The sequence below is a fragment of the Artemia sp. Qi Xiang Cuo genome, chromosome 14 (genome assembly GCF_049724085.1).
Source record: "Artemia sp. Qi Xiang Cuo chromosome 14, ASM4972408v1, whole genome shotgun sequence".
In the NCBI taxonomy this organism is placed as follows: Eukaryota; Metazoa; Arthropoda; class Branchiopoda; order Anostraca; family Artemiidae; genus Artemia; species Artemia sp. Qi Xiang Cuo.
Window position 1 is genome coordinate 3,420,470 of NC_142807.1, and position 13,970 is coordinate 3,434,439.

The window sequence follows — 13,970 nt, forward strand, 5'->3', positions numbered from 1 at the left end:
AGCTTAATTTGCATATTCAATTTAAGTTTCACTCGTTTTAAGATTTATTTATTACATTAATATCTAATGTATGTTTGTTTGCATTGATTGTTTATATAATTTCTGTTCGTTTTAAGTTTGATTTGTACTTCAAAAGGAAAATATTTTTTTCGTTTTAAGCTGGATATTCATACTCGATCTAAGCAGTACTCGCTTTACGATATTTTAGTTCATTTGTATTAGTTCTTTTTGTATGTTTTGCGAGAATTTCTTATATAATTTCCGTTCGTTCTCGGTTTCAAATATTCTTTAGTCATTATATTTGGTCGTTTTGAGTAGGAATTTCGACAGGTTTTTATTTCTAACGATGTTAACCTTGAAGTAGATTTTACTTTTATTTGAAAACTTATTTTTTTGGAAAGTTTTTTTTTTAATTAATTCACTAAATAAGCAATTCATCTGTGTATTTACAGTTGCAGATAATGTCCCACTTCAGACCTCCTATGGTATGAAATTCTAAAAAGTAAGCAACCTATTAATATCACTAAGTAGATGAAGAGACTTGACTAAAGAAGATTAACCTAAATAAATCAACAGGGCCAGACAGTATACTACTTCGCTTTTAAAGAAAATGGATGCAGTACTATCTCACCCTGCAAATCCAAAAGTCCCTTAATACAAGATCTTTCCTGCAATATTAGAAGGATTCCTACATTAAATGTGTATATAAATGGGGCAGCTGCAATAAAGCCACAATTATCTACCAATTACTCTTACCTCAGGAGTGGACAAACCTCTTGAAGGCATAGTAAAATCAGTTATTTAGTATCATTTGAAAACTTATCTCCATACAAAAAGAAAATGATAGAGCACTATGAAAAAAGCAATATTTTGGTTGTGTTTTTCTATAAGTTTAGCAACAGCTATAGTAGGATCTCCTATATAAAGACTGGCAATGCGCTTTGAACTGCATGTCTAAATTGGATATCTCAGTAGGTATATTGCAAAATGGAAGAAAGTGAAGCAGATTTTCAATTTATTGGCATGTGTAAGAATCTTCCAAAAGGGTGTAATGTAGTGGATGTGGAATATGGAAATATTTCCTATTGTAGAACACCTAAGTGAGTACAATCTATTATTGCCTAGCAAACTTGGATTCTGTCCAGGTCAATCACCTGATATAATCCACACTGATGCATAAAAACATGAGCATGTCAAAAAACATATGGATGTGGAATTTCTAGTTGATGCATATTAGATTTAGCAAATCCATCCAATAAAATATGTTACAGAGCACAAATTTTAAACTCTATGCAATAGGCTTTCACAGTGAAGTTACAAATTAGAAAACACAATATTTGGCAAACAGGAAGGAGGTGTTAAAAGTATTTAGGGATGGTGGATCAATTTTCCTCTAAGAATCAGCAAATGAAGAAAGCAGGGTACCCCAAGGCAAGAGTTTTAAGCCCAATACTATTCAACATCTATATCAATGATGCATCTTTGACCATATTGAATAAGATTTACTTATGTGCAGATGATCCAAACTAATTAATCCAATTCATAGCCCCCAAGTTCCATAAACATCCAAGCAGATCTTGATGTATTCTTAATGTAGGCAAAAGCCTGAAAACTAGAATTTAATATTCAGGACTGCAAGGTCATACACTGGAGCAAACAACCCTCAGAGCCAGCACTTTATACAATCCCAAGATTGGTTTAAACAACCAGTAACAGTCAATCACTGCAAAAAAAAAAAAAAATCTGTGAGGCTTGGTCAATGACAAGCTGAAATTCAACTAGCACAAGCAGTCTGCACTAGCCAAAGCCAACAAAACTCCTGGCATAATATAGAGAACATTTGGCAGTAGGTCCCCAGTAGTAATTACTAATCTCCTAAAGAGCCTGACTTCACAAAAATTAGAATTTTGAATTGGAATTGCTATTCTAGTTAACAAGCTTGAAAATCAATTCTTAAATCTGTGCAGCAGTGAACAATGAAATGCATAAGGGTTTTCAAAATGTGTCATATTTAATCTAACTTCAAAGGCTCAATATACCATCTTTCATATACTAATGTAAGCAAGGGGATGTAATAATGATATACAAATTGCGACAACAAAATCATCCCAAATCTGTTCAAGACAGATAGCCCACCAATAATTTCACAAGAACAAGGAAGTATCCCTGAAGCTCTACTGAAAATGTGCTAGGCTAATACCAGGTTATGAAATAATTCTTTCTCCAATTTTGTGCCAGTCACTCCCCTAGATGTTGAAGCCTTCATTACACAAGAAACCTCTCATTTACATAAGAAATAAAATTTACCCCCCTCCTAATGTGGAAATCTATACCCTGAATTGGTATATATAGGGGTGGGGGTAAAATTCATTTCCAACAAAAATTATTATTATATTTGGAAAGACTATAAAAAGGCATCAAGTGGTATATTTACTTTATTTGTAAGTCAATAATATGGACTGTGAAAAATGTACTGGTGTTCCCCCTGGAAATATGTTAGGCTAACTAGGATTATTATGCATATTATGAAGTAGCCTAAGAATTGTTTTCTTGGTAAATATTTACCAAATCATGTTATTGACTTATGAATAAAGTGAATATACCACTTGATGCCTTTTTAATGCTCTTTCCAAATATAATAATCATTTTGTTGGAAATGAATTTTACCCCCACCCCTATATATACCAATTCAGGGTATATATTCGCACATTAGGGGGGTGGGGTAAAGTTTAAACTTAACTTCCATTACATCAGTAGTAAAATTTGTCAGCACCCAGCCCCCCCCCCACAATGTGCAAATATATACCCTGAATTGGTATATATAGGGGTGGGGGTAAAATTCATTTCCAACAAAAATGATTATCATATTTGTAAAGAAAATAAAAAAAGGCATTGAGTGGTATATTCACTTTATTTGTAAGTCAATAATATGATTTGATAAATGTTTACTGTTTTCTTAACATGTCTCCTTATGAACAGTACTGGTTCTAAATTTATACCATTTCTTTCTAAGGGATCCTTAATCCATAACGTTACTCAGTTCCTTCAACAGAGCCAACAGTGCAGAGTGTTACCAGAAAGAGCTCTGAATGGAGATTCTAGATTTATGGAATAGGCCTATTGACCAAAAGATTGGGCTGGATCTAGCTAAAATTTACCCATAGGTTTGCTCCCAGTTAAGCTGGCAAAAAGCTGCAATTCTTGTTCAGCCGTCCATGCCACAGGCATCTTTGACTCGAGCTAAAACAACTAGGCCTAGTTTAAATATTTTGAATTTTTATGGTGAATTCCCCAGGCAGGGCTACGACTCCCGAAACTTAAAATTTGGGGACAAGTCTTCAAAATTCGGGAAAACACGAAATGGAATTACGTTGGGAAAATCTAAGAAGCCAGATTGGTTTTAGCTTCTTTTCAGACTCCATCAGGACTTGGATCCACTAGTGAATCAAGTGTTTTGTGAAGTAGGTTCTAGAGCCAAAGCACAGGATTGGAACCAATAGCTGAAGACGCTTATTGCTGATATTTCGGCAACAGCTTCAAAATTGTTTTCAAAGTAAAAATAGTTGACTGAAATATTCACTGGTACTCTGTTGCTTTAGCTTTAACATTACATTATCTTTGTTACTTTATTCCTTTAGCCCTAAAACGAGGCTTTTATGTCGCTTGTAAAGATGGCAAAAATAAAGCATAGAAAAGCAATAATCACAGACAGAGCAGTAACATCTGCAATGGTTAATCCGAATTAATGAATATTCTTCAGCAAGCGCACATAAAATTAAACTAGGAATTCAATATAAAAAAAGAGCTTTTCAATTGAAAGTAAGGACCAACATTAAAACTTAAAACGAACGGAAATTATTGTTTATATGAGAAGGGCTGCCCTTTTTTCAACACCCGTCTCTTCACGCTAAAGTTCTTTAGTGCTTTTAAAAAAGCTTTTTATTGTTTTAATAGTTTCAGGAATCGTGCTTACACAATTGGGACAGTTACCCTTAACATCTGCACGAGTAAATTTGAGTCGGCAAAGAGCATTTCATTTGGCAAATCCCTCCCAGTACAAAATTTCCCCTGAAAAGCTCATCCCCTGCAAACCCCCTCTCCATGGAAAATTCTCCCCACGGAAAATCCTCCCAGCATAAAAATTCATCCCGCCCCACCAGAAAAATGTATATTTGCAGCCATAGTATTCGTATGTACTTTCAGACTTAAAATGTATTCATGCTTACATACTACTACTACTAACAACTCACCGCAGCACCAAGCCGCCTGAGGCCAACACAGCTTCGCACGCTCCTTCTCCACCCCAATATATTCAAAGCCTCCCTTTTTACACCCGCCCACGAAATTCCCATTTCCTTTAAATCTTTCTTTATGACGTCCTCCCAACCCAGGCGGGGACGACCTGCTTTCCGTTTAGCCCTAGATGGTTGGCCGAAAAGAACAATCTTCGGCAATCTGTCATCCTTCATCCGAGCAACATGCCCTAACAACCTCAACCTTTCTTTCATTATAGACCTAGAAAGTGGTATTGAACCACATTTTTCGTAAAGCCTATTGTTTGAAATACGGTCAGTCAACCAGGTACCCAGAACAATCCTTAAGCAATTTCTCAGGAAAACATCTAACAAATCTTCATCCGCTTTTCGGAGCGTCCATGCTTCAGAGCCATATTTGACCACTGTCATCACTGTAGCTTCTAAGATTCTAATATTGGTTTGCAGACTTATCTTCCTATTCTTCCAGACTTTTTTTAACTGTGAAAAAACACCCTGAGCCTTGACTATTCTATTTTTAACATCTTCACTGCTCCCACCATCTTTACTAATAATACTACCAAGGTAAGTGAAACTGCCCACCTGATCAATCTTTTCATTACCCAACGTCACCTTTTCATCTTCACTTATTCCTAGCCTTAGTGACAAACCCTGATTAACCTCCTGTCCCCACACCACCACTGTGGCCACCCATGTTTTAAACATAGTAGTTTTGTAGTCTAAATTTTATGCATGCCTATATAATGCTATAAAATTCCCCCAAAAAACAATATGGACCTAATTATGAAATCTTTACTTTAGGCTATAATATACAGTTTTTTTTTATGAATCATGTTTCTTGGGTCCATTTTAATCTCCAATTCCTTGACTTTGTGTATAGTCTATAGCTAAATTTTCCCTCATTAGGAGGGGTAGAGGGTAGCGCAATTTTAATGGTAAGAAGATTGTATTTAGGGAGAGTTCTGAAGGATAAATTCAATATTACGATATTTTTTTTTATTCTAGTGTTTCCATCTGAAAATTCACCTTCATACAAAGTTATTAACTGTTAAAGCATTAGAAGGTGTAAAGGTAGGCCTTAATATTTAAAAAAAATTAGTATCCCTAATGTAAAATTTTTTTAACGTACCTAACAGCTTTGCAAGACAGTAAAAAGATCCAAAAGTGCAGTTTAGCCACTCAATCAAGTATGGACGCCTACCGAAAACATACGGGGGGGGGAGGCACAAGAGTAGTAATTATGAGGGGAGGAGGATGGGAATACATCCTTTCTTGAGAGAAAATGAATTTTCTCTCAAGAATCTCGATCCTTCCCCTTTTCCGAAAAGTACTTGAAAAGAAGGTATGGAATTCCCTCTGAGATAGTGTTAAAGCGGCTGAACACCTGCATTTGTTTAAAAAGAAAGTAAAGAATGTTTTGTTAGGGGGGTGAGGAGCCATGATTCAGAGATTGAAGATTTATGTTATTATTTGTTTTCTTTTGTCATTGTCTTCTTCTTTTTATTTTTTTTCTTCTGTGTTTTCTATGAATGTTCATCAGTATTTGTGAAGTGAAGTTTAAAATTTATTTAGAAATTTAAGTTATTTTTTAAGTATGTTGAATTAGTTTGTGGTAACAGCACAATCCAAGTGTATTAATGTCTTCCCATGGGCGGTTACCTATGGATCATGTTTAACTAGGTCGTTTTTGTAATAGATTAATCTAATCTTTACTGAAAACAAAATATGTTTTAAATATTGTGACTTTTTTTATTTTCATAAAAATAAAAAAAATATCAAAACTTAAAGGAATAAATATCAGTATATGTCAATTAAACTGACAATCCTCGGTCATTTTTTTTCTCAGTAAAGCGCAAAATATGTTCTGGTCAGGGTTGCAGCGGTAGCTGCAACCTAGAAAAGAGCGAACCACAGCCCATAGTCATCAAAAGTTGAAAAAAGGAGTTTTCAAAAAAAAAATGCCTAGTGAGAAAAGATTGCCATCTGACACTGAGTAAGGAATGGTAACTATTATTTCGGTTAATCTTAAAAACAAAAGTTTATTGCGAAAAGCAATTTATAGCGATTTCGAAAAAGAGCCTGAAAACCCTTGAAAATGGCGTCAGATCGAAATAAAAAGTATACCATTGGAATCAGTATGGTCCAAAACCTTCTGTAGGACAATTACAGTTCCCCGCCTTGAAAACCAAGGGAAATCACTTTTTTGCATGGGTAGCACCGATGTGTCTTTTTTTTTCTTTTCTTTTTTCACCAGGCCCAGGGGATGACCAGAGCATAATAGAGAGGCGTGTAATAGCTTATTCGAACGGAAATTAAACTGGCTAGTACCCTTTTTAAGTGACCAAAAAGATTTGATGGCAACTAGCTCCCCTCTCTTAAGGCTCCTCCCCCCAAAGTCATCCAATCACAGTTTTGATATAGCCATTCTGTTGAACATAGTTCAAAGGTCGAAATTTGTGGTTTTGGTGATGATATGACCCTCCATAGTCCCTGGGGAAAAGGCTGCACACTGTATCGCTATCGGACGTATTTATATTACGCGTATCGGTATGAGCGTATTGTTATTGGGCGTATTGTTATTGCAGGTATCTAGACAGATTTTTCATAGCTCATATAAAATATATTTTTTCATATCAGTAGTAAGCTATCTAGTACCTCGGGACGAGATTAGGGACGAGAATGCATAATGCCAGCAAGCCCTCTATATTATGGACCTATAAAGCGATCAAACATGTTATATTTGGAAGCAGGGACGAGACTGTGTAATGCAACCAGACGGGTTTCTGAGACAACATGCATTTTTCTGGCCCAAACATGGATGTATAAGGAATTATACAAAAATATATTTCCATTATCGTCGGTTCATGTCCCTACCAAGAGTATATATATATTTCACGACTATAGGCATTGTCAGACAAGTTTTTTATTAGGTTCAATGCCCAAAACGTGATTCCGTCATACCGTATATTCAAAGATGGTCTTTTTGTAAAAATACTGGTTTTCACCCGTAGGGCTATATAATCAGTTTTTTCACTACAAATATAGACACAATTGGTCTTTCTGCATTAGTTGAAGAAAACAACTTGTAATAACTCTTTTATAGTTAAATTTATTCGTTTTTTTTTAATGAAGAACACCAAAAGAATCTTGATGGTAAGTAAATATACATTATTCTTGAGTTATCATAAAAAGCGTGATCTTTTTCCTATAGCTATCTGCCATATATATTTCGGATTGACAATGGGTAACATATTTACGATAAAATTCGCGTGCTTTATAACGGCTGTTTAGATATTTTGACTAAAAAGGGTACTTAACTAAGAAACCCAAAAACCAACAAATGAGTTTGGCTGAGTTGAATGTTCCTACTAAATTACAGAATTGCTTATTCATTCCGCTTTGTTATAACGGTGATTGTAAAATAAAACTAGGCATGTGAGAAACGTTAAATAATAAAAATAATAATAAAGTCAATAAAAGAATTATCTAGGCGGATTTGGTTTGAATTGGTTAATATAATTATCATCTGACGATGTCCAAATCTGGGCTGCTTTAAGCAGCGGTAAAACTCAAATTTTTGAAAAAAGTGAGGCGTTTGGACTTTAAACTGTCTTTAAAATTGTGGGGGAGGGGGTTATATGGAAAGGGTTAGATGAAGAGATTTACTAGCACTGTTGCATCATCTTTTGCATAGTCTTTGCATCAATAAAAAAAAACTAGATAAAAATAATAATTAAACCCAATAAGAGGACTAAATTGGGATTGGCCTGATATGAGACCGGTAAATTAGGCTATTATAATCAGTCGATGGTGATGTCTATATGCCTGGGTAAAGAGAACTTTTGACAAAATCATGGCTGTTTAAAACCATGACATACATAATTGAAAAAGATCTGTAATTATCATGTTTTGGGATTTAGTATTGTGGAGTTGAGGGAGCAGCGCTCCTGATTAATATTCTGAATAAATAATAGACAGAGTAAATAATCATTTCTTTATGTATCGTATTGAAAATATGTTTTGTGATACCCGTTCAGATATAGGCTATCTGATTTAAAATGCTTTTCAAGTACTTTACAGAAATAACACATTTTTAAGACTAAATTCTCTGCCGTCTGCCTTTCAGTGAGCATAGTAATTATCATTGGTAAATTCAAGTGATATAAGCCAGATGTTCAGGTATTTTGTCTAAAAAGGGTTCTTGGTCCGTAACTTGAAAATGACATGCATTTTTTTCTTTTATCCCAATGTTGGGCTATGCTATTGTAGAGTGGGTGAATAACGCCCCTCACATTAAAATTCTGAATAAATAACAAAAACAGACTAAATAATAAAAAACTGTGCTATTTCATTAAGCTTCATATTTAAAATATAGATACTTTAAGCTCCAAATAGTGGCATTCTTTTTTTCTATGTGTTTTAAGATGATTGTGATTTAAGCCTTTAAGGTTACATAGTGAGAAAACTGAAGTTAATTTTTTATTCCAGGACCTTGATGATCAAACCATCGTGCAAAAGCGGGTGAAGTTGGATGTCGCCCTCGAAAACACTGACACAGACCTAATCAGATCCTTGAACTCAATTAGGCCCATGTAATCCACTACGCACGCCGTTCAGATGGACAAGCAGTTTCTATAGACACACCTGCAATTTCTAAGGTAAGTTCAATTTATCTGGTAGTTTTAAAGTTTATAATGCGCTCATAATTTCGCCAAAGCATATTCTCATTTAACTAACAGATAGCAATTATATTCGCACCTATTAGTCAGCATTACATTCTAAATACACTAAAGGCTTAAACCGAGTTAAAAAATTGTCAGCGATTGGTAAAAAAAAACTATGGGACATGAAGGTGCGTATGTTGCAACTCATGGGGTATTATTAGAGAAGAAGAGGGGGGATAGGAAAAAAGGAGTAGGGGTTTTGAAGAAAAGGGTTTGGGGATGAAGAAAAAGAGAGGAAAAAAACCATAATCAGATAGTGCCTTTGTAACCGGTTTAAACAGAGTCTGGAGGATTACTCAGAGCTAGGGTAGCGTGGAGACATCAAACTCTGCCGGTTAATAAATATATAAAAGAAGATAACTAAATATTAGAAGAAGTGCTAAAAATAACCCGTACCTAAGACTTGAGATAAAATGAACACAATACAAGAGTTAAAAAAAAGCAAAGGTTTTATTTTGAAAAGAATTATGTTTTTGGTTTTAATTGTATCATTTTAAAAGAAAATCAAAAGAAATTTATAACTTGTAATATAAGTACAATGTTTGCATAATCTTCATACTGAAATAAGAGTTTTGTGATATTAAGATAAACTAACTAATAACTAATATGTGAGCAAACAAAATGTTCCATAATATTTAAATTATTACAGCTAGACTCAATGTCACGCTGTAGAGAAAAAAAAAGAATTAAAATTGCATTTTGAAACTCAAAGGAACAATTTATTTGTACTCACATCTTAAGCCAAGCAACTAACACCAGCAAGCTCCCAAAACCGACTACTCTTTCCAAATCCTTCCCCTGCCTCGTCTACGATCTTGTTTTTCACTTGGTACTTGTTATGATACAAACCATACAAACAAAAACACTTCCAAGGTGATACCAAGAAGAGATTTGTCCCTTAGTAAACGACCCGGATTAAATTTATACATGTAATAACAAGAAATTCTTACTATTCCGCTCTTTTTCCTATTAAGCTTGCGTCCAAAGAAAAATTAATTAACAATAATTGATTAATAGACAAAATTTTCGTTTCAGAGATCCTTCTATAACCAAAGTAAAAAAATTAAATTTTACTGCTATTTCACTTAACCTGTCGAATAAATCACAACAAATCACAAAATCACAAACAATAAACGTTTAATTAAATATCACTATCATGCATGTGAATTAAATGACATAACATTTAAACATAATACAATTTGAAAGGTTAAGTTGTCATAGCAGTTGAACAGTTTAAAAAAATTATATATGAAGGGTCCCTGTATATATTCTTATTTTTTTTTATCGGACTCTTCGGGCTTCAATGAAACACCATTTTATAATAAAATGTCAAGTTTCGGAGTGTCCCACCACTCGCAAGCAAGTGCCATTGGTATTTTTGAATCCGCATGGTGAATTTAGGGGGTGGAGGGTAGGCTAATTCTCGCAGCAGCCCCATTCCGTCGTGGTATGGTTCACATTTTCAACACCTGGTGTCCGGACTATCATATAATCTACCAAGCATACAACTACCCCAAATCAGTAAATGAAACCCAAAACGAACAAAAATTAAAATAAATATTAGAGTCAAACTCAAAACGAGCATAAATTAATGTGAGTAGGGTTCAAAACTCCTATGCTTCCTAAAAGCCAGAATATAATTTGTACTTTACTGAAATAAAAATTCAAATGAGTTTACTGAAAAAAAAATGTGCTTTGTCAATTTAATATACATATGCTGATATTTATTCCCTAAAATCTTAATTAATTTTTGATTTCTTAATATTACGAAAGTAAAAATATTTCAAAGAATTGTTTTCAGTAAAGCGCCAATTACGCAGTAGGTTTTAGGATTCTGCAGTGAGACGATACCCAAACTCTTGTTTGTAGTTATTTTTATTCGGTTCAAACTTGATTTGCATATTCAATTTATGTTTCACTCGTTTTAAGATTTATTTATTCATTTACATTAATATATATTGTATGTTTGTTCGCATTGATTGTTTTAATTTCTTGTTTTAATTTCTGTTCGTTTTAAGTTTCATTTATACTTTAATAGCAAAATATTTGTTTTCGTTTTAAGCTTGATTTTCATATTCAATTGAAGCATTACTCGCTTTAAGATCTATTTATTCACTTATATGAGTACTTGTTGTATGTTTTTTTGCTATAATTGTTTATTTAATTTATGTTCGTTTTGGGGATCATTTATTCTTTAATAGTAATTTCCGGTGGTTTTGAGTTTTAAATTAAACACGTATTTGTATCTGCTGAGATTAAGTTTAAAATGACCTTTACTTTTCTTCGAAAAACTTATTTTTCGGAATTTTTTTTTTAATTAATATAAAAAAAAAGCTTTAGGACACTGGCTGGTTCGTTTCCAATCACCTTTGATTAACAAAAAAGGACTAGAACTCTCAATTTCCGATTGAATGAGCAACCTCCGAAGATTCTACGACCACGATGATTACGTTGTGGATGAGGAAGGGGTAGTTGCCCTACTATATGGAATAAATTTCGCTCAGTTTGGGGTTTAATGTTACTCTTTACTTTCGTATTAACAGCGTAGACCAGAAGCGTTCCCGGAAATCAAGAGGAATGGTATAATAATTTCTACCTCCAGCCCCGTCCTTGGAACTAATTCTGTATTTATGTGAAGGGTCAATGAGAGTTAGGATGTTTTAGTGTTTAAATGTACACTTTGAGGCATCTGCCCCCTTCTTAACTACAAAACAATCAGGGAGCCCTAGTGTAGAGGGCTCAAGCTCTCATCTACAAATATTTGGAATTGTGTATTTTTTCCAAAGAATGATCATGGATAAAAACAACAACAATTAAAACAACAGGAAATTTACCTAATTTATTCTACCTAATTATTTTTACCTAAGAATTCAGCATACTACATATATAAATGAAATACAACTTACAGTAAAATGAGATCTTCAAAACTGAAATTAAAAAATTAAAACAATCTCAAGTTTGTTGTTTTTATCATGGAAAGGCAAAGTGGTCTTCGTCATTATTTAAAGATCATGGACGGAGGGAGGGATTTCCTTGGGAGAATCTTCAGTGGGGAGGAAATTTTCTGATGGAATTTCCCTTAATTCACCTACAGAATGCTTTTTATTTGTCTTTCTTCTTCTTTGGATGCACAATTTTACGTATGGAGAGAGTTTCACGGAGGAATTATCTGGGGGAAATTTTCAGCGTGGGTCAAATTGTCTAGCAGGATTTTTCTGTGGAAAATATGGGTACTGTCCACAAGGGTGCTGCAAGATGAAACCCCTCTCCCTACTGCACAAAAATGCTTCTGGCGTCTCTGTTTATGCTTTATTGAACTGAAGTGATTTGCTTCATAATACACTGATGTATTACCAAGGAGGGGCGGTAGGTCCTTGTGTAGGGGGGTGGGGGTAAGATGCCTAAAGTAGTACGTCTCAATGACCTAATTTTCTAAGCCTCATTTAGCCTACAGATAATAATTAAAGGATTTTTGGGACTTGCTGTCTATTCTTTCTTGGTTCCCACGTACATCTTTGGTCTGCCTTTATTGTTGGTAATGAAGGGGGGGGGGAAATGCTAGTTTTCGAGTGGTGTAGTTGTGACCAAGTTAATTCAGTTTATGTTTTATAAAATTATATAAAGTAAGGTATAATTTGGCATCGCTTATTATGAAAGAGTGTTGGGTTGTTGTTGCAGAGTTGGGAGAGAGGGAAGTTGGAGCCTAAAATCACCTCGGGGGGAGGTGGATTTCTTTGCATGATCTGAAAATGATAAGAAATTAAATATAAAAAAAAGTTTTTTTCAACTGAAAGTACAGACCAACATTGAAAAAGACATAAATTATTCCCTATATGAGGGGGCTTTCCCCTCCTCTATCACTTGTTCGTTACGCTAAAGTCTATATCGCTTAAAAAACCTTTTTATTCTAATTAAATGGCTTTAATGTTTATGTGGTCTTTCTTAATGAATTGGGGAAAAAGTCGAACTTTCGCATAAAGAGCCAGGGATTGAGCGGGGGAAACGTCCATGCAAATATTGAATATTTTCGTCTCGTTTAAAGCTTTGATGTTGCTTCTTTCTATCAGTTGAAAAAATATTTTCCGCTTTAATTTCATAAAAGAGTTACCGCATTGAATATTTAAAATATCTTAATAACAAATATCAGAACTAATGAAAATATGAGTGCCAGCCAAGAAATATTACGGTTTCTACCCAAGTAAAATTTATGCACCCTGGAACTAAACAAGCGGAATCTGCGGGTCAAACATGCATGAGCACACACTAGAATATTTGTATCTTTTTAAGATTTTTATACATATAAGGGGGGCATCTAAAAAGGCAAATGAAAGGGGGCGGGGTGCCTTTCGTTCTCTTTTCAACATCCCTCCCCACATGATTTCAAATGTCCAGATTAACACCCTTAGCAATTACCTAGATATTGCCATTGTACCCTTTTGACAGCCCTCCTGCATATAGTGTGTGTTCGGCATCGTTTGACCCCCCCCCCCTCAAAATTTTCTAAAGGTTCTATTTTTATACCGTTAGCCTATCTGCAGATTCAGGATCAAACATGCTCCCTTTTTCCAATAATGAACTTTATATGTAAACAGTGGGCAACTTATACAACTTACAATCAGTGCTTCCATTTCTAGTATATTTTAGAGTAGACTACTTTATTTTGAATGTTTCTCCTCTAATATTTTTATATCAACTTTAGTACTATTTTCTACTTTAAATTTGGATTTTCCTCCTATTTTTCTTGCCGAGCCTATGGATTTTTTTTTGGTTGGTTGGTCTAAGACCAACCAACCAACCAACCAACCAAAAAAAAAAAAAAAAAAAAAAAAAAAAAAAAAAAAACATTTGCAAACATCGTTCTTTACTTAGGCAGCACTATTGCGCTGCCTATGAAAACTAGTACTTCCATTTTTACTATATTTTAGAGTAAACTACTTTGTTTTGAATGTTTCTCCTCTAATATTTTTAAGAC

General features: G+C 34.3%; 1 protein-coding gene across 2 annotated transcripts in view; it reads right to left on the reverse strand.

Moving 5' to 3' along the window:
• The window catches only part of MrgBP (MRG/MORF4L binding protein), a 30,120-nt gene extending 26,808 nt beyond the window's left edge, over positions 1-3,312 (reverse strand). Inside the window, exon 1 of one of the 2 annotated variants that reach the window (XM_089100387.1) lies at positions 3,000-3,078. Coding sequence is in view for 1 of the 2 variants with exons in the window: in XM_089100386.1 (XP_088956512.1) it covers positions 3,159-3,228 (70 nt within the window). In the remaining variant the exon portion in view is untranslated. Of the gene's footprint in view, positions 1-2,999; positions 3,079-3,158 lie in introns of those variants that run through there. The other variant, XM_089100386.1, reaches the window with a different exon arrangement.
• Positions 3,313-13,970: the final 10,658 nt, after the last annotated feature.